The sequence below is a fragment of the Molossus molossus genome, unplaced genomic scaffold (genome assembly GCF_014108415.1).
Source record: "Molossus molossus isolate mMolMol1 unplaced genomic scaffold, mMolMol1.p scaffold_m16_p_3, whole genome shotgun sequence".
Classification (NCBI taxonomy): domain Eukaryota; kingdom Metazoa; phylum Chordata; class Mammalia; order Chiroptera; family Molossidae; genus Molossus; species Molossus molossus.
In genome coordinates, this window is record NW_023425366.1 from 132,000,945 (window position 1) to 132,021,386 (window position 20,442).

The window sequence follows — 20,442 nt, forward strand, 5'->3', positions numbered from 1 at the left end:
ATGATATGTATGACCCATGGGTCCTTGAAATTTTGGGGTGGGGGAAGATGCACCTGCCACTCAGTATCTCCCTCTACTTTCACTCTTTCTTCCCCAAAGTATCATCCCCCAAAGCTGAACTGGGCATCACTGTTGGAGTCCCTCTTTAAAATAAGCCAGGAAAGGGAATATAACCATAACTAATATTAATCAACTCACACGAAGGGCTTTTCACGTGCCAGACTCTGCGGAAAGCTCTCTACTACGTGTTTCCTCTTCACAACAGCCCCACAAACATGCACTTCCGAAATTATCTCCTCTTACATTTGAGGAAGTTGAAGCTTCGAAGGTGAACTTACCCTGAAGGGAAGAAAAAGGATGCGAGGCCTGGCTGGACGGCTCCGTTGTTAAAGTTGGTCCGGAGTGGATTCCATCTGGTCAGAGCACATGCAAGAGGCGACCAAGAAATGTAAACAGTGGAACAGTAAATCCGTGGCTCTCTGTCTCTCAATGAATAAAAAGATCTCGGAGTCAGTTCCACTAGGTACCACCAGATGGAAGTGCCCGTCCACTGTCCAATTCCCCAGTCCAGGGGAACACTAAGGAGGGTCAGCCAGCAGCTATTTAATGGTCACCTACTGTGTGCCAGGCACTGTTCTGGACACAGAGGATACCTTCACAAATAAAACCGGATAGTTTTTCCGCCCTTTCCTTTAATTTTCCTTTAAATGAATAAGGTATTTTTGGGGATGCCTCCATGGCCTGACTGGCTTGGCTGGGGGTCAAGCTCCGGGAATGGATGAGGAAGGGTCTGGGGTCCCCACAGATCTGGGCAGGCAACTACCCCCGGAATGCTGTGTTATTCTGCCAGCTTCCTGCTTCCCCACCCCTCACCCCAACCGCAGGGTCATTTCCCTGTCGTGTCTTGTAAGGCCTGAATGGGATGGGGTGAGGAGGGTCTCATCCTGAAAAACTGGAGTTGAGGGTCATTAAGTTCTGGATTTTCTTTTTGGAAAGACCTAAGCAATCTGGTCTGCAGGTCACCTAGGGAACCAGCCCCTTGGAAGCAGCACATGGAGGGCTGCTCCCCAGGCCCAGTCGGAGCAGTGCCCATCTCGGACAGCACCGTGGACTAGGAGCCAAGGTGGACTCTGTCGAGGTGCGAGGCTGTCCAGACCCTTCCAGCCTGTCCCACCTGTTGGGTGGGCGCGTGTCCTGGCTGTGCCCAGAGCATCTGTGGAGCGCAAAGCCGGTGACCTGGGACTGCGGAGTGCATGCGCCCGGGGAGAGTAGTGTACATGGGTTATGCGTGCGGCGTTGGTGGTGGGGATCTGGTGTATGGACCCACGAGAGGAGTGAACCGTGTGGCCACATGATATGTTTGGTGGCCAAGAGCGCGGGTGTCGAGCCAGTGTACTCACAGAGACAGGGACACGTGGCGGCGGGTGTGTGTGTGTGTGTGGGGGGGTTCGCCTAGGCGGAAAAGGGCTGCGTTTCGACCTGCGTGGAAGAGGCTGAGCCGCGTGGGTGCTCCCGGCGGTACACAGGGGCGATGGCGCGTTCGGATCCGGTGCTGGCAGGTTGTGAGGCAGTTACTGTTGAGGGACCGACGCTGGAGAGCCCTGGGCCAGGTACACTGTCCCTCTGTATGTGTGCCTTTCTGTAACTGCATCAACCTGGGGACGTGTCTGGCGCGTCTGGGCTGTTTATGGCACACTGGGCGGGAGGCCCCTGAATTTGGGACAAGGAAAGGGGTCATCTCAGTGCTCAGTGCCAGGACCTAGGAGCTTTTGCAGGTGGGTGTGTGCACAACAGTAAGCAAGGCGGGGCGGAGAAACGGGATCGGAGGCTGGGGGCGGGGCCTGCGGGGGCGGGGCGGGGCCTCGGCTGCAGCAGCGCGGGCGGGCCAGCGGGCGCCCCGCGCGGCAGAGGTTCGCGAGGGCGATGCAGTGAGACCAGACCGGTGCGCGGGGCGGGCGCCGCGGCCGCGCTGCAGCGATGTGACTCGGAACGAGGGCCAGTGGGAGCGTTGACGCTGCGAGGCCGCGGGGGTCGGTGAGTGCGAGCCTTGCCGATGGGGTGGAAGGTGCTGCGGGGACTCCAGGAACTTTTCCCGCGTGGAATTGGGAGGGTTGCAGGGTCTGTTTCTGTGCATTTCTCACCACCCCCCCACGGAGTTAGTCTGTTGGGGAAGATGGGGATCCGGGTGCGGGGAATCCCAGTGCGGCCGGAGAGGAGCCGCAGGGGGGTGGGGAGAAGGTGAAGAGGGAAGGCTGGGGGCTGGGGGCTTTCGGGGGTCGCTCAGAGGAGAGTCAGGGGGAGAACACAGGTAAAGGGCAGTGCAGAGTAAGGGAGCCCGCGTGATTTGTCGTGTGAGGCGAAGTCGCGGGCTGGGATGGGGGTTCCCACAGACCGGGCAGATGGAGCGGGGGCACAGGGCCGGGCTTTGGGGATGAGCTGCCGCACCTGCCGCAGGGGCTGGGGGCCAAGCTCGCAGCCGGCCGTGCCGGACACTGCGGGACTAGTAGGGAACACTGCGGACGAAGAGGCAGCGCTGAGACCCGGAGCTGGGGGCCGATGAGGGGCGGCCGCATACAATGGCGGGGGACGGGCGGTCCTGTCCGGGCCAGGCGGGGGTGGGAACCAGTCCCGTGCTGCGTCCCCTCCCGTGGGGGACGCGGGCTCCCATCCGCACCGCTCGGCCCGCGGGGAGCTGCTTAACCAGCCTGGAGGGGGCACCGACCTTGCGGCAGAGGACCGCCCCAGCGGCTCGCGTTACATTCCCAGGCCCTGCTCGGTCACACCCAGGCCCAGCCACCCCCGCCGAACACACAGCGGCACTGTCCCTTCGCCAAGGGGGCGGCTCCTTGAAGCCGGGACAAAGGCCCCTGAAGTGTGGCGGGCGGCGGCGTCTCCGTCCGGGCCGGGCCCACGCGCCACAGGGCTGCCCCGCTGCTCCAGGTCGGGCGGGGGCACCGAGAGAGCCCAGGAGGAACGGGGGTCCTCGCGGAGCCCAGGGAAGTTGGGAGCAGGGGAACTTGGCACAAAAGCCTTGGAACTTAATCAGTAGCTTTGATTTAGAAATGTCTCGGTGGGTCGGGCTTTCGCAGGAGTCCGACTTCCAGTCGAACCGCAAGCAGATGAACGTAAATAGGGCGCAAGCCCGCGCCTGTCGCCGGGAGCCCGCCCCGCGCAGTCTGTTTCTGGACCGGAGTGGACCTTTCCTCTCCGTTCCCTGCTTTCAGCCTGAACAGGAGTCAGCCTGGTTGGAAAGGGAAGAAGATGGAAGGGGAAGGAGTTGCCTTTGGGGCACAGCCAGCAAGACAAGCGGTCTTGTTAGAAAGAGCAGCTCCAAATCTCCATTGATTAATTTGTTATTTCAGTAAGTGAGCGCGCCGCAGAGCTGGGCCCGGACGCCCCGGTGTGGAACAACAGGCCTCTGCTCAGGGTGCTGGGGGCGGGGGGGCGCGGACGCAGGCAGGGAGAGAACTTCCGAGTAGGATAAGGGCCACCAGGAAAATGAAGCAGGGCGCCTCACGGTACAGCAGCTGGAGTGTGCTGACGACCTCTGGGGAGTGACATTGTAGTGCAGCCCGCGGGGTGGGGGTGGGGGGCGCGCACTGGGAGATCCGGGCTGGGGACCCTGCAAACGCAGAGGCTCGGAGGTGGGAATGAAGTTGGAGGGCCCGAACAAAGACCCTGGTGGCTGGAGCTCCCAGGCAGCTGTGCACGGCCCGCGGACCAGCCAGACCTAGATCTTTTGGGCCACCGCGAGGAGTTTAGGTTTTATTCTCCCTGAGCAACCCCTTCAAGGGTTTGAGTGGGAAGCCACGGGATCTGATTTCTAAAAGCTCCTCTAACCTCAACAAGGACACGGAAAGCAGCCTCTCTTTCATTTTGCCTCCGGGGATAGCAAGGCACCGGAGGTCCTTGTCCAGGCCCCTTGTGCAGGCCGCAGCCTGTGGGGGGACCACTTTGAACCTGGCCAGCCCTGTAAGTGCACTCAAGGAGTGCACCGGGTTTTAAAAGGCACCCCCCACTTTTAAGCAGTTCTTGTCCACCCTAAGGAGCCCTCACCCACAGCCCATGGCCCCATAAACACTTCCACACAGCTTCCTAGGGGTTCTGAGGTCCTCACATTTTCTTCTTGGAATTACAGCCCTTGAGGAACCGTCCAGCTCTGCTGAGCCACCAGGGATGCAATTTGCATTTAAATGATGGCTTTTATTTACAGGACAGAGCTGCTCTGCATATTCATGAGCAAAGAGCTTGTGCTCTGGCAACCCTGTTTACTGACCTCTGAGGATTGTTACATCTGAGTGCCCCCAACTGGTTGGTGGTCTGGGCAGTTGGGAAATGGGGATGATAAAATAGTGGAACTTGAAAACCTAGAGGTGAGATTGTGCCTCTAGGAAAGAGCTTAATGCAGGAAACTGTTGAGAGTTTAACCCTGTCCAAGCCTGAAATGACCAGTGGCTATGAGGGGGGTGAGCTGGGACTGAGTGCGGTGCTGGGAGGAGGCTGGCTCCAAAGCCTCCTCCTGGGCCCCTGCCAGACACCAGGGTGGTCAAACCAGGGGCACAGCAGAAAGGCCGTGAGGTCACAATTGGGGAGAAATGGGTTCTAGTCCCACTGAGCAGCTGGCCAAGCTGTCTCACCTTTGCCTTCATTTTCCTATTGGGAACCATGATCATCTTTTTTTCTTTTTAAATCCTCACCGGAGAATATTTTTCCATTGGTTTTGAGAGAGAGAGAGGAAGAGGAACATCGATGTGAGAGAGACATTGATTGGTTGCCTACTGCATGACCCTGACAGGGGCCAAGGATCCAACCTGCCACTGAGGTAAATGGGAATTGAACCTGAGACTCTTCGGTCCTCTGGCTGACGCTCTAACCAATGAGCCAAATGAGCCAGGGCATGGCTGTCTTTTCAACAGGCAGGAACCCTCTACTCTGTGTGCCAGGCCCTCACTGGGTACTTTTCATGTACTTGTCACCTCAGCCTTGTGCAGGAGGCACTGTGGTTATTATCTTCACTTTGCACCTGGTTCAGTGGGGCCCAGCCCCGAACTCCCGAGGGGACTAGTGGAGTGTTCACTCTGTGCCAGCTCTTCTGTGGGTGCTAAACTACAGCCCCTCCCCACCTGCTAGTGTTTCTTCCCTTCCCATGTACCAGGGCCACCCCATCTTTAGAGAAGGTGGGTGTCAGAGGCCTCTGAGCTGCTGGGCACTGGCAGGGACCCTCGGTGGAAGGTGAGTGGCCTCCTGGGAGCACAGGTGAACTGGTCAGGGTGTCCAGAGCAGGTCTGTAACCTTTCATATGAAGGGCAGGATGGGGGAGCTGGTTCCCAGAGCAAGGCTCATGCTTTGTCTCTGGGTGTCCTGGCTCTGGCTCCTCGTCAGAGACACCTAGTTTTAGGGCACCCAGGCTGGCCTTGGATCCTCCAACCTGGGCTCCACTAGGGAAAATCACCCTGAGTGAGGTTCTCAGTAGAGTCTGGAGATTCCCAGGGCAGATCACCCTGCCCTGGTGTCTCCTTTCAGGCCACCTCAGGCCCTCTTTGCTTGGTGTGCGATGGGGGCGGCTGGAGACCAGTGGGGGACACACACCTGGGTGACCCCACTTCCAACTCCGTCTCCGTGGCCACCGCCTCTCCTAAAGAAGCCATCAGAAAAGTTCACAGCTTCAGGTCAGGGAGCCTTTGCCAGTCTTTTCTCTTTATTGAACAGACACTTATGTAAGTGCTCACCCTACATTAACTACTATCCTGAACCCTAATTATTGTTTTAATTCTCACAGAGCCATGCTCCGTGGGTACTATTGTCACCCCCATTTTGCAGATGAGGAAAGTGAGGCAAGAAAGGTTAGATCAGCTGCCCAAGGTCATGGGCTGCTAGCAAGTGGCAGGAGTGGGACTCGGAACGGAAAGGCACAGAGAGGGGGTGGGGAGCCGGCCCATGTGTGACCTTTAGGCAGGGCGCCCCGTCCTGCACGAGGACCCTGATGGCTACTTTCCGGCCTCACAGGCCTGCTCTCGGGGAGGAAGCCTGCTGGCAGCTCCGGCCGCCTTCAGGGGGAGGGTGAGAGTGTGTGTGTGTGGAGGGGTGCAGGGCACTGGGGAGCATCAGTGCGGAACGAGTCACAATTCTGGGAGCCTGGCTGGCAGCTAGTGATTAGCACTGTGACCGAGTCTGGCACATTCCTTCACAGTTATTCAGTCTTCCTTTGAGGAGCTGCACGCTTCCACCCCCGAGTTTGTTGCTATATATTCCTCCTGCCCCACCCACCTTCCCTAGCCGCTCAGCTGGGGTTCCTGGAGCGCTGCCTGCCCTGCATGGTGGGAGGCGCCAGGGGCCAGTGCAGCAGGGCGGGTGGCCCTGACCGTGGGCACCACCTGCCCGGCCTCGGGGTGTCCCGACCGCTGCTGCCTATGCAAGCTCCTCCACATAGGGTGCCCCAGCACCTGTACACCCTTGGGGCTTGTTGGGGTGCTGGGCCCCCTCCCTGAGAGCTTGTATTCTAACAGGTTCCTGGGTGCTGCTGCTGCTGTTGCCTATCCAAGGGCAAAACTTTGACCGAAGCCTCTGAGACCTCAGTCCCCTGCTCTGTATGATGGCAGTGAGAACATCTGCCCTGAGGGGCAGGCGGGCTGGAGACCATATTAGCCATTCATTCATTCAGCACGTCATGAGCTTTGTCCATGTACCAGGCCCTGGGGAGTCTGTGCAGGAGAGACAGACAGGGCTGAGGGAGGAGGCGGGGGCAGATCAAAGGAGTGATAAAATAACATAATTGAAAATTGTGGCATTTGCAGCGGAGACAGAGATCAGAAGTACTGACACAGAGCCTAATAGGGGTGTGGAGAGACCAATTCCGGCAGACTGGCCAGGGAAGGGCTCACAGGGGACGAGAGCTGGGTCTGCAGGGAGAGCCCAGCGACAGCACAGGCCTGTCTCCTCGCTGCGCTGCTTGCCAGCTGCGGACTCCCCGCGGACTCCCCGCTGCGCCTCCTGTACCGTGGGGCTGCGGCCGGACTGGCTTCGTGGCTCCTTGTGCAGATTGTACGGGCGTATACCTGGACGTGCAGAGACGAGTTCTAGGAGCACCGTAAGGGTGAGGGGCCGTGTTACTGTCACTGCGGCAGGAGAGGAAGCTCTGCAGGATGATTCTGAAGCCCCCATAGATCCCAGATGAGCTGCGCTCGGCCTCACCCTGGCTGTCCTGGACACTGTTCTATGGAGCAGGGTGGCTGTCGCCTCATGGGCATCCTTGGCAATGATAAAGACCCACTTGAGACAGGTGGACCCTACTCACCCCTGGCTGCCTAGATGTGGGTGTGGAGTACTTCCTGGAAGAAGGGGGTCACCTGACGTTGGAGGGATAATAGAACTTCTCTTTTGGCAAGTAACACAAACCAGCTCAACCTGGCTTAATTTATAACAGGGAAGCTAATTGGCTGCTAGACTGCAAACACAGGGCTCCCGGCTTCAGGCACGGTCAAACCCAGCCGCTCAGTGTGTGAGGGCTTGGCCCTCTCCTTGGGTAAGCTTTACTCTCGGACGGGCTCTCCTCCTAGGACAGTGCGTCCTCGCTAGCTCCAGGCCTACATCCTTTTAGCTTAGACGACCTCTTTCCAGTTACTTCAAGCAAATATTCTAAGGCTGACGACCCCATCATGGATCTTGTGGGGCTCGGGCCTGTCCATGAGTCAGTCAGTGTGGCTAAGGGTAGAATGAATGTTCTGATTGGCCAGGCCTGGGTCAGCTGATCAGAGCTAGGGCTTGAGGTGGGTCTTCGAAGGAACACTGAGGCTGTTTTCAAAAATGGGAGAAATGGACGCTGGACGACAGCTGTCCTGGAAAGCGAGGTTCCACCCTCCGGAATGAGGGCAGGACCAAGGATGTGCCCCCTCACCACGTCAGAGGGAGAGGGAGCTGCAGACCTGGCCCAGCGCCAGAGCACTGCTCCTGTTCGGACGCCCGGGCACCACCTGGGTTTCCACATCATCCCCGCTGGGTTCTTGTGGCTGGAAGGCCATTCAGGAGGGCAGAGGAGCTGGGGAGCCAAGTCTTCCTTTGTGGCCAGGCCTGGAGAAAAGCGAGGTCCCCAAGAGAGTGAGGGGTGCAGCTGAGGAAGGCCCAGTTCTCGGAAGGAAGGGACACGAGATGCAGGCCTGAGGCTGAGCGGCCTGGTTGGCTACCTGGCATCCCCATCAGCCCCCATCTCACGTGGCCTGTTTCCTCAGCCTCGGAACTACCGACATTCTTGGTTTGGGCAGGGAGTGCGGGGCGGGCAGGAGGGCATCCTGTGCACTGTCCGCTGTTCAGCCCTGGCTTCCACCCACTAGATGACAGTTGCAACCCCCCCTCAACCGAAAATGTCCCGGACATGGCCAGATGTTCCCTGGGGTCAAAGTCACCCCTGATTAAGAACCGCTGGCTTAGGGGGTGAGTGGGGAGGACTGGGGTCAGGACTCCAGAAGCATGCTCCTGCCCCTCATCTTTCAGCCACTCTGGGGACACGTCTGGCCGCCCTGTGACCCAGAGAGGCACGCGGGATGTGTCCAGCGCCGTCTGGGGAACTCCTCCAGCCTCTGCGTGTCCGGAGGGTGGCACTTGGTGCTGACAGCCACTTACTACATTTCTGTTCCCAGTGTGCTCGAAGGGCCTGTGGGAAGCGGCTGTGGCCAGGACAGCGTTTCTCCAGAGGCAGGCACGGGGGATAAGCCACTGTGTGTGCCATGCGGGTTAATCGACAAGCGATTCAGCCTTTCAGAGGGAAGCATTTCAGTGGGTTGTTTTCTTTTAAATTTTTTTTTTATCCTCACTCGACATTTTTCCATTTTTTTGTTCAGATAGAGTGGGAGGGAGAGAGAGGAAGAGAGAGAGAGAGAAACATTGACGTGAAAGGGACACATCGAGTGGCTGCCTCCCGCACGACCAACCAGGGCCGGGGACAAACTGCAACCGAGGTACGTGCCCTTAGCGGGAACCGAACCCGGAACTCTCTGGTCCGCAGGCTGACGCTCTAACCACTGAGCCCAACCAGCCAGGGCTGGGTTGTTTTCTCTTAAATTAGCCAATTTCGAGGGCTCCATGAGTCAGTTAAGTAAATAACCGCACAGGTGGTGTGAAGAAGGCTGGAGGGGCTGAGGTGGCTCTCCAGTGATGGGCGTGGCAGGGCCACAAGCGGTGGCGGGCAGCGGGCCAGGTCCCCTCCTCTGGGGTGCATCCTCACCCCTAATCTTCCTGAGTGGGATGCTGTGTGAGAACATCTCCAGCTGCCCTCCCTTGCTGGCCTGCTTTCTCTCGTCTGTAGGCAAAGGCAACAGCCCCACAGCCCCAGGCTCCTCCTTGGTCGGAGACATCAGCACCTCGTCCCGGGCAGTGGTCTCACAGCCAAGGCAGGATGGGAGCTGTCACAGGATCCTGCAGAGGATCCAGAGGTGGTCGATACCACATTTACTTAGGGAAGCCCCAGGGACCGTCTGGGGCTGCCTGGAAGTGGCTGGTTACAGCCCCACTCGTGGGTGGAGCCAAGGCAGTAGTTGGCGGGAGATGCTTAGAAAGGACACCGGAGCAGAGCCGTGCAGTGGGGGCTGTCTGGGGGCGAAGCCCCCTTCGGAACCTGCAGCTATGGTGGTGGGTGGAGGGAGGAGTCCTGGTGGCCCCGGTTTCACTGGGCACCCGCTCTGTGCCAGCAGTCATTTTTCAGTGTCCAAAGGTCTTAGGGGTTGTCACAATTTGGGGAGTGGGTTGCTGTGGGCATCTAGTTGGTGGAGGCCAGTGAGGCTGCTGAACATACTACAGTGCCCAGGACAGTCCACAACAGTGAGCTGTTATCAGTAACAGGCGCTAAATGCCAGTAGTTTCAAGATTGAGAAGCCCTGTCTATGGTGATGTGCAGGACAGACAGCTAGCCAAGGAGAAAGACAGGAAGGGAGGACAGGAGAGAGGGACAGGAGAAACAAAGTAAACAGGCACAAAGGTGACTGAGATGGCCAAGAAATAGGGAGGAGGCTCTGGCGGAGAGGACGGGGAGGGTGACCTTGGCCCAGGTCTGAGTGGATGATGTTAGAGCTGAGACCAGCAGGGGAGGACCAGTGTCCATGCCGGGGTCAGAGGGGCAGCCTAGCAGAGGGCTCAGGAGGGAGGGAGGCGTGGGGAAGGCTGTCACATGGCTGCTGCTGGGCCCCAGCTTGCACAGGGACCAGTGTGCCAAGGAGCACCTGCGGCATCCCCGGGAGAGGGGCTGGCCTGGGGTCGGAGGGTGGATTCCTTGGCAGCCTTAGGAGGGAGGCGAGGTGTGTGAGAACTCAGGGTGGAACGAGGAAGACAGTTCATTTTGGGTGCGCGGCACTACGTTCGGAAAGCAGGACGGCTTCCAGGTGCTGGGCTGCGTGCCCTCAGCTCCTGGAGGCCGTCCTGTCGCAGGGTGAGGGCTGGCTGGATGTGGTGCGCGTCTGCCTGGACTGAGTCATCGGCAGTGCTGGCTGTTACCACTGAGATGCTGAGCCGGCGATGCCTGCCCTTCTCCCAGCACGGCCTTGGCCTGTGGTTATCTCTTAAAGTTTCATTTCACTCCCTTATTTTTGGAGGTCAGATATGTCCTCAAAGTCGAAGAATATGAAAGGTACTCAGAGCAAGCTTGTCTCCCTCTCAGCCTCTCCTCCAGCCACTAGTGATGAGTCAGGGCTGTTCCCTGGGCCTGACCGAGGGTGCAGATGGCAGCCACAGCCACTGCCTCCCACCCGCCATGCCGGCCGTGCTCCCTGACCTGTGCCTTCCCCTGCACGTCCAGGGGCCGCTGTGGGCTGACGGGTTTGAAATGAGGTGGAGGAGTCAGGAGAGTGGGAGACTTATGATGAATTGATCTTTTTTTCCCCACTACCCCCCAACTTTTCTGGAATGTTCACGGTGTCAGAGAAAGATGAGAACCCACCAAGCACTTGCCTTTCTTCTGCTCTTCGTGGTCGCCTCTGGGGCCTCTGAGAACTCCAGCACCTCCCGGGGCTGCGGGCTGGACCTTCTCCCTCAGTACGTGTCCCTGTGCGACCTGGACACCATCTGGGGCATCGTGGTGGAGGCGGTGGCTGGGGCAGGCGCCCTGATCACACTGCTCCTGAAGCTCATCCTCCTGGTGCGGCTGCCGTTCATCAAGGACAAGGAGAAGAAGGGCCCTGTGGGCCTCCACTTCCTGTTCCTCCTGGGGACACTTGGCCTGTTTGGGCTGACGTTCGCCTTCATCATCCGGGAGGACGAGACGATATGTTTGGTCCGCCGGTTCCTCTGGGGTGTCCTCTTCGCACTCTGCTTCTCGTGTCTGCTGAGCCAGGCGTGGCGCGTGCAGAGGCTGGTGCGGCACGGCAAGGGCCCCTCGGGCTGGCAGCTGGTGGGCGTGGCGCTGTGCCTGGTGCTGGTGCAGGTGATCATCGCCACGGAGTGGCTGGTGCTGACCGTGCTGCGGGACGCCAAGCCGCCCTGCGCCTACGCCCCCATGGACTTCGCCATGGCCCTCATCTACGACATGGTGCTGCTGGCGGCCGCCCTGGGGCTGGCCCTCTTCACGCTGTGCGGCAAGTTCAAGAAGTGGAAGCAGAACGGGGCCTGCCTCCTGGCCACGGCCTTCCTGTCTGTGCTCATCTGGGTGGCATGGATGACCATGTATCTTTTCGGCAACGCCGAGCTGCAGCAGGGAGACGCCTGGGGAGACCCCACCTTGGCCATCACCCTGGTGGCCAGCGGCTGGGTCTTCATCATCTTCCACGCCATCCCCGAGATCCACTGCACCATCCTGCCCGCCCCGCAGGAGAACGCGCCCAACTACTTCGACACTCCGCAGCCCAGGATGCGGGAGACGGCCTTCGAAGAGGATGTGCAGCTGCCGCGGACCTACATGGAGAACAAAGCCTTCTCCATGGATGAGCACAACGCAGGTACTCTGCTGTCTGCCCGCCGGGTCAGGGCCAGGGCCGTGTCCTGAGGGGGCTCCCTCCTTTCCCTCTGCTGGGGTCCGTGGTCCAGGGGCCGTCCTGGCAGACGGAGCCTGTGAATGCTGACCCTGTGTGGAAACCGGCCCAGAGATGGATTTTTATTTAGAATTACTTTTCCTATAAATTGCCAACTAATTTAATATAGAAATGCAGGTTTCTAGCTCCTTTTGAGAAGTAGGATCCAGCCATGCCTGGCCACCATTCCCAGCTCGTGGCAGTGCGTGCCGCTGGAGGGGGGAAGGCCCTCTGCGAATCGCAGTCTGAAGCCCCGCTTCCCCCAGCCCAGGCCCTGGGACGTGTCAGCGTCGTCGCCTGGTCCCGGGAGCGTCTGCTTCTGCGGCCCCTGTACAGAGGGCGCAGAGGATGCTGGCGTGCCCGCCCCTGCCTCGAGCCCCCACGTCAGCTGTCTGGGTTCAGACACTGCTTCTGCACTTCTAGGTGTGCGGCTTAGCAGTTTCCCTCACCTGTAAAGAAGCTGTGCTCATGGAGCTGCAGTGAGAAGCAGCGGAGTGCGAGGTGCTGGGCTCCCACGGTACCTGGCATGTTGGACAGGTATCCTGGTTGGGTCTCCTGGGAGCAGAGCCTGAGACTAGTACAGGTGGCTGACTCGGGAGGTCAGGATGGGGATATCTCTGAGCACCCAGAGGGCCCTTCAGGGAGACTGTGCAGAGGCTAGGAGCCTGGCCCAGTCCTTGGGGAGCCACCTCTTACTTGGCTCCTCCTGGAACAGGCTCCTGCCCTTGGACGCCCGGAACCTCAGGGTAAGGGCACTGCCTGAGATGGATGTGGATATTTGTGCATTCACTGGGGATGGGCCTGTCACTTTGTCAGGTCCTCAAAGCTCTGTTACCCCCAAAAAGCTGAGCACTTGATGGTCTAGTTTCCCTGCAGTGAAACGGGGATGCCAGAGCTACCCGAGGACTGAGGTCTTCAACAGTGGGGGTGACCACCCTTCACTGCATGCTGACCATGGACCAGGCTCCAGTCTGTGCGTTTTAGTAGCTGGTCTCATTTAATGCCTGCAGGTACCCAGCGAGGTCCATTGTGTGGACCGGAAGCTGAGGCAGAGCTGGGGTGGACCCGGCTGGGCTGGCTGGCTCCAGAACCCCTGCTTGAACTCTGCCATTACTGCTCTCCTGCAAGCACAGTGGCATTCCTCATGACACTGATGTGTCAGGACAGCTCTGTGCACTGAGATGGGTCATCGGTCCCATTTTATAGAGCAGGAAACTGAGGCAGCTGGTTCAACTCCACGCTGTGTGGCACAGCAGAGTGGGGAGGGTCTGGTTTTCTGGCTCCCCCTACTTGCATCCTTTCCTGTGAAAATGCAGCCAGTACATCATATCCGCATACGACCCAGAGGTCAAGGGGAACTGGGGTCCAGGTTGGTACCAGGAGTGCTCAGGGGGATGGGATTCTGGAGAGGCCCCCACTCACATCTGTTTCAAACCCTGGCATGTACCAAAACCAAGTAACTTGTCTTTTAGTCCCGTTTTCTTTCCAAAACAAAAATAGCTTTATTATTCCTTTCTGATGACAAAAAGTCAATAATAATCATATAGGAGGTGCTCTCTCTCTCTCTCTCTCTCTCTCTCACACACACACACACACACACACACACAAACAATCCCATAGAGCTGTCCTTAGCTGCACATACAAATCACTTGAACAGCTTAAGCAGTCACCAGTGCCTGCCCCTTCTGGTAAGTGTCTGGGTTTAGGTACCGTTCAAGCTCTCCAACAGACCAAGATGTGCGCAGGCTGAGGCGCTGGGTGTTGTGCCCGGTGCTGGCTCCATCTGCAGCACGGCTCGGCTTCCCGTGCACCAACTGCAGAGCTGGGACCTTCGCAGGTGCAAGCAGACCTTTCCCTCAGGCTCCAGGGCTCCGGTTTCTGATCCTCAGCAAAGACTCCTCTTGCTTCTGGCTTTCTATGTAAAGTCATACTGCAGTGAACATTTCCATTTCCTAAAATTTTCATTTGCAGATGACACTCAGTATCCTATTAGTGGTTAGACACTTACATAACTTATGAAGTGACCCCCCCGATAAGTGTACTCCCACCTGGCACCATGCACAGTCATCACATTTATCACTGACCATGTCCCTTACGTTGCACTTGACGCCCTCATGACTGTTCTGTAACTGCCCATCTGTACTTCCTAATCCCCTTTGCACAAGCCCCACCCCTTCCCATCTGGCAACCATCAGTTAGTTGAAATCAACTTCTTACCACTCATCTCTGTGCCCTAGATTAACTGACTCCTTGCCAGAAAAAGAAGAAAGAACAAAGAATTCCTGGCCCGCATCTAAAGGTGCACCTGAGAATCTGCTAGACAGCCCCCGAAGGGTGGGCTAATGTACTGTCCCTTTCATCACTGTGTGAGAGCCCCACTTCCCCCGTTCTTCACCAACCTCAGGCATTGTCAGACTTTTTTAATAGATGTGCTTTGCATCACCCCAAATGTCTCTCTTTCACGAGGCACCGGGACCAGGCAGGGCCGGCCCCAGCCTAGCCTGTTCCCTCAGAAAGCTTCGGGCCGGGGACCGCCTCGGTTCTAGGACCCGTGCCCTGCCAGCCCATGAGCCCGGGCACAGCCCCCCGTGAGAACAGCTGTCCTCTGTGGTGCTGACCGCAGCCGGCTTGTCCTTCAGGGAACAGGGCCCACAGCGGTCCTTGCCCCCAGCTGCAGTAGTCCAGCTTCCTTGTGCTCCAACCAGCAGCCTCTCGTGCTCCTGCCCAGAAGGTCTGCCAGACTGTTTCGGAGGCAGGAGGGCATCCCCAGGTGCTGGGGCTCAGCCACGTCCAGCGGCCTCTGCTTCCTAATTTTTGTCCCCAGAATGAGGTCCCTGATATATATGACTTCACCACCTTACTTATTAATAAGTATCAACAAGGCATGAGGTATGTGAGTGAAAAGATTAAAATACACTCAAGGATTTAACACCTCAGACCACAGCTCAGAGCGCATGAACAAGGCACCTTCAATGCTCACCTTTCCAAGGAGAGAACAAACGAGCTCTGTCCTCTGTTAGGGGTTTGGGCTCTCAGATCTCATCAGGGCCAAGGGCCATTTAAATTCTGACCCCTAGCTTCCCAGCGGAAGGCCCTGAGTCAGCCTTGGGGCCAGGGCCAATCCAGCCTCACTCACAGAGTCTAGACAGGGGACAGCTGGCACTCAACCTATAATCTTTGATTCCCGGGGGACCCTCTTATGGGTGAGCCCTGCTTGCCTTTCAAAGTTGACCCAGGTCCGAGTGGAGTGTTAGCTGGGATTCTTGAAGTTGCAAGTAATGAAAATCTGATTTGAATCCGCTTAAGCAAAACAAAATGACAATAACCACCACAAACGAATGTACTAGGGATTAGGCTTCAGGAATGGTTAGATCCAGGACACTCAAGGTGACAGGATCGGGTCCCTCCATCTCTAACTCTGTTAGCATCATGGCAGCTCTAGTCTTACACAGAGCCCTAGGAGGAAAGAGGAACATTTCCCAGGATGCTTGAGCAGAAATTCCAGAGTGAGCTCTGATAGGACCCAATAGCCCCTCCCTGAACCCATCAGCATGGCTGGGAGATGTGATGTCCTCACTGGCCAGGCCTAAATTACATGCCCACCTGGACGCCAGGGCAGAGGCAGATGTAGCCAACACTCAGGGACCTAGGATGTGGGGAAGGGATGTTTACCAGGGGAGAAGCACAAATAGCCACTACCGAGAGGGACCCTTGGGCCCTGGCACCTCACAGCGGGGCAGTACCATGAAGGGAATGTGGGGTAGCTGGACTCCCCACCTGGCTCCTGGTGGCATGCTGTGAAGGTTACTGTGTCACCAAGGTGGTTTTGGTATCTGCCCCAAGGAATCTGTAAAATTCTCAAAGTCTCTTGCTACATTTTAGTCAAAATGAGAACTGCCTTCAGGGAAAACGTTTAGGAGACGCAAAGTGAGGTTGGTGCCTTCCACGAATCTGAAGGTAATGATGCACCGAGATGAAATTCCTCTGGATTTGTAAACAGTGCTACTACTCTTTAAAAATTTATCTTTAGTGTTGGAAGTATTACAGATATCCCTCCTTTTCCCCCTCACTGACCCCTCCTCCTTGCTTCCTCCGCCACCCCCGCCTTCACCGCACTATTGTCTGTGTCCATGGTTTGTGCATATATGTTCTTTAGTTTATCTCTTCCTGCTCCCTCCACCTTCCCTCTGATCTGGAAACAGCCCGAGTGGGTAAAACAGCTGTGGCACCTGTACACGGTGGAGCACTATGAGGCTGTAAGGGAGACCTCTTACCCTCTGAGACGACATGGAGGGATCAGGAGAGCATTATGCTGAGCAAAATAAACCAATCAGAGAAAGACAAATACCACATGATCTCATTTATTTGTGGAATATAATGATCAAAATAAGCTGATGAACAAAATAGACTCAGACATGGAAGTGGGGAACAGATGGATGAATTTACTACTTTTTAATAGACTTTTTTTAATAGATTGTTTTTTAGAGCAGTTTTAGGCTTAAAGAAAAATGAAGCCGGAAACACAGGAACTTCCCCCAAGCCTCTCCCCCAGTTTCCCTGTTGGCAATAGTTTGCATGTTACAGTAGTGTTGCAATTAATGAATTAATATTGATACATTATTATTAACCGAAGCCCATCATTTACGTCTTAGATGCCACTCTGTTTGCAGTTCTGTGGTTTTGGACAGGTGCATGGTGTCGTCTGCCCACCATCATAGTCACTGTGCAGAGTAGCTTCACTGCCCAGAGATGCCCTGAGCACCACCAAGCTCACCACCAGCCCCCCACCCCCAGCAAGTACTAATTTTTTTTTTTAATTGATTTTTTTTAGAGACAGAAGAAGGGAGAGGGAGAAAGAAATAGAAACATGGATGAGAGAGAACATTGAATGGCTGCCTCCTGCATGTCCCACACTGGGGATCGGGCCCACAATCTGGGCATGGGTCCTGACTGGGAATCGAACCAGCTCCCCCTTGGTGCATGGGTCCGCGCTCAACCACTGAGCCACACCGGCTGGGCACTAATTCTTTCACTGTCTCTACAGGTTCGCCTTGTCCAGAATATTGTGGTTGGAATCGTGTAGTATGCAGCTTTCACAGGCCGGCTTCTCCCACTTAGCAATGTGCACATGTGTTTTCTCCACGTCTTGTAGTGTAATTAGGTTTTTCTTTATATATATAGAAAAGGTGGAGAGGGAGTCTCTAGAAGGACCAGTCCGCAGGAAGCATACTTCCCCGCCTTCCAGAGGGCACAGCGCCTGCACATGGCCTCGGAGCTCCCTCTCCTTCCTGCTGAGCAGTAGGCCCCCCCGCTGGTGGGAGGCCTGGGCAGCCAGGCTGCTTCCAGGGGGACGGGCTCTCGCCCGCCCTGATGTCCAGTTCTTGCCCCAGTGTGGAAAGGGCAGCGGCGCTGATGGTGTGATGTCGCAGGGACATGAAGGGCTCTGGAGTGAGGCGGCCTTTGTCAAGGAGGCCTTCTGGGGGACCTGGGACTGGGAGGAGGGGAGGCCGGATCCTGCAGACTTCCCTGCCCACTGAGATGGCTCAGGCTCCAGGAGAGCCCGAGAACAAAGCCCCTTTGTGGCTTGTTTGGAATGGGCTGTGCCGGGAGGCGGCGGGGACTGTGCCCAGAGCTCCGTGTTCAGTGCGGGAAGTAAACAAACGTCTTTTCTCCTGGTGCCTCTGTTGCCCCCAGCTCTCCGGACAGCAGGGTTCCGCAAAGGCAGTGTGGGCGGCAGGCCCAGCGCCCCCTTCAGAAGCAATGTGTACCAGCCCACCGAGATGGCCGTCGTGCTCAACGGAGGGACCGTAAGTATCCTGCGGTGACGTTTCGGCCGGAAGCCGTAGAGCAGTCAGTGTGGGACTCACGCTCTGCAGAGGTCCGGGCCCAAAGGCAGGGCCCAGGAGACACCCTGCAGCTGAGTGTACGCTTTCGTCCCCACCCATTTCTGTACGCAGAGCCCTGTGGCCCGCTGGAAAGGGTCCGTTTTCTGGGCTCTTGTACCCAGTGAATTCTCGCGTCTCACTATACAGAAGGTACCCTACTCTCCCTGGGAGGTGACTTTCAGGAAAAGCCCAGAATGATGAAGCCCTGGCGCATTTTATTGGCCTCCAGCCTAGGTTAGGTCCCTCTTAGTCCTCCTGCCATCTCCGTGCCCTGGCTGGGTACCGGGTGGCCTCACTCCCGCTCCCTCAGAATTGTCTCCAGAAGTTGAAGTCATGATCCTTCCTCCTCCATGAACACATCGGGGTTACTAGCTGATGCCAAACACACCTGCCGCAGCATCTCCAGTCGCCTGCATGGATGGCGTCATTCCGCTGGCCCGCAGTCCAGAGGCGCAGGCATTGGCTGCTTCCACACACAGCCCGCCCCGCTTTCTGAGCGGGAGCCAGTCTGCGCATGTAAATTGGATCTGCGTTCCTTCTGGGACGTGCCAAGTCTATAACTCTCCCCGGGCTGCTTTTGTTTCCGATGTAAACCAGAGGCAGTGTTTGATCTCGAGAGGGAACAGGGTTTTCCTGGCTTGTGGATCCCTTAGACCTTGGTCTGCGTTGGTTTGAACAGGCTCACAGAGGACAGCAGCCCCCACCGTACATTGGGCTGTCTCATTGTTGGCACCAAGGAAAGTCCAACTCAAGCATGCACCTGTGTGTTATGACTGATAGGACTAGAAAGTGGCCCCAGTCGTCCCTCTTAAGTCCCCCTGGTCCCTTCGAGACAAACACACCCTAGACTTGGAAAATGAAGTGGGTTTCCGAGTAAGCAAACAGTTGTTCAGGGTGCATGACCACCAAGGGGGCGGTCCCCGAGAATTCATGGCCTACCCCGTGGCTGCAGCTTCTTGGGGAACTGCAGCCCCTGTGGAAGAGCCAGGTACTGACTTCCGGCAGGTTGTTACCACACTGGTTCTGATGTCGACTTTGCACAGCACAGACTTCTTAGTGTGTTATCCTTGTTTCCAGATCCCGACTGCTCCACCAAGCTACACTGGAAGACACCTCTGGTGAAAGACACGCAGGCCCAGAGGACTCTTACGATTCTGTTCCCTGGCTGTCTTTCCTGTGAAGCCAGGAGATTTGGAAATCCTAGACGAGGGGATTTGTGTGAATGACACTGCGGAACGGAAAAGCTAACACCGGCTGCCCTCCCTGCCCACGCGCACACACATGCACACATGCACACACATACATGCACACACATGCACACGCACACATATACACACGCACATGCACATGCGCGCACACATACACGTACACACTACCAGACCAACCTCAGTCCCCGCAAACTAAAGCAAAGTGCGTTGCAAATAGTGTTAGGCTTGCTCGAAAACATGGCCAGGAAGACTCAGCCGTGAGGGCAGAGGGCGCCAGGCCGCTCTGGGTTGAATACGGAGGTCCCCCACCTCGCCCTCCCTCCCTGGCCCAGGGGGCCGCTTGCACATGACTGCTTCATCAAGGGGGGCCACGGGGGGGGTTTCCACCTGCCTGCACATTCCACGGGGTCAGGAGCAGCTCAGGAGGTTGAGGTGTGACTCCAAGGAGAGGCCCGATGGAGTCCTGGGCGAGCTGCACAGCTGGGGGGGTGGTGGAGGGACCCCCTCGTGTGCCAAAGAGGAGGTGCCGTCTGGGAGTGGACGTGGCTGTCACAGTCAGAAAGTGGTAACCAGCCACTGTTCTGTGGACCCCTGAACCAGCATCTATGTAGGAAAGCAAGCCGCTTCGTGCCCTGGTGTTGCCATAGCAACACTCTGGCTTGGGGTAGCCCTGTCTTCTTCCCTGATTGCCTCTGCGGACACTTACCAGTCCTCCCCGATTATCCGGTTCATCTCACGGGCTCCAGTGGGGCCACCCGCTGGAAGTCTGGGTCAGCCAGTGGGCAGCGGGCGCCTCCGTACATTTTTCCAGCTGACGTCACCCGGCAGGGCCTGCTAGGGTGCCCTCGGAAGGGGGAACTGCCACCCAGCATTGCAGGGAGGGCTGGGCTTCAGCCGCTGCAGTGGACGGGCGGCGGGGGCACTCGGGGCTTCTGGCTGCGTGGGGAGGGCTGGGTGCATTTCCCACTTGGTGTTCTGCAAGCTCCATGGAGATGTTTTGACTCTTCAAAGCCCATTATTTCCGTCATGGTTTCCATTTGTCCTCAGCCAGTCACTCCTCGGTTCTTTGGCATTTCAGACAGCCGGCCATGCACAGCCCCATGTCTCCTGCACTGTTGGGCCGGCACAGTCACTAACCTGACAGCACGGAATGTAACAGGTGGGAGCCTTCAGCATCTCTAATCACTGTATCGCTTTTTCTATAAAACAACCCGTAAGCCTTTAACCTTTTAAAGAAAATGAAAAGGGTTCGTATTTGCTGAGGGCACTGACCTCTCAGAAGCTAGTGTGTCTGACTGAGTATGTTTTAATAAACCTCTGACTTTCCTCGAGGCCCAGTGTCCGCTGTGTCCTGTCCTCGCC

General features: G+C 57.1%; 1 protein-coding gene across 2 annotated transcripts; it reads left to right on the forward strand.

Moving 5' to 3' along the window:
- The first annotated feature begins 1,941 nt into the window (after nucleotides 1-1,941).
- GPRC5B (G protein-coupled receptor class C group 5 member B) lies at nucleotides 1,942-20,442 on the forward strand. Of its 2 annotated transcripts, XR_004961809.1 has the most exons (5): nucleotides 1,990-2,034; nucleotides 10,904-11,915; nucleotides 17,682-17,794; nucleotides 18,950-20,239; nucleotides 20,413-20,442. XR_004961809.1 is itself a non-coding variant. In XM_036280863.1 (4 exons), the coding sequence occupies exons 2-4, from the start codon at nucleotides 10,910-10,912 to the stop codon at nucleotides 18,992-18,994; spliced, it is 1,164 nt and encodes a 387-aa protein (XP_036136756.1). In that variant the 5' UTR covers nucleotides 1,942-2,034; nucleotides 10,906-10,909; the 3' UTR covers nucleotides 18,995-20,411. The 2 variants fall into 2 exon arrangements, 1 of the variants encoding a protein (XP_036136756.1); XM_036280863.1 differs by lacking the exon at nucleotides 20,413-20,442 and having other exon boundaries at nucleotides 1,942-2,034; nucleotides 10,906-11,915; nucleotides 18,950-20,411.

Excerpts from the sequence above, each read along its gene's own strand:
- GPRC5B (XM_036280863.1), top strand. The coding sequence starts at position 10,910 with ATGAGAACCCACCAAGCACTTGCCTTTCTTCTGCTCTTCGTGGTCGCC. Across the intron at positions 11,916-17,681 it reads CATGGATGAGCACAACGCAG|CTCTCCGGACAGCAGGGTTC; the intron begins GTACTCTGCTGT and ends TGTTGCCCCCAG. Across the intron at positions 17,795-18,949 it reads TCGTGCTCAACGGAGGGACC|ATCCCGACTGCTCCACCAAG; the intron begins GTAAGTATCCTG and ends CCTTGTTTCCAG.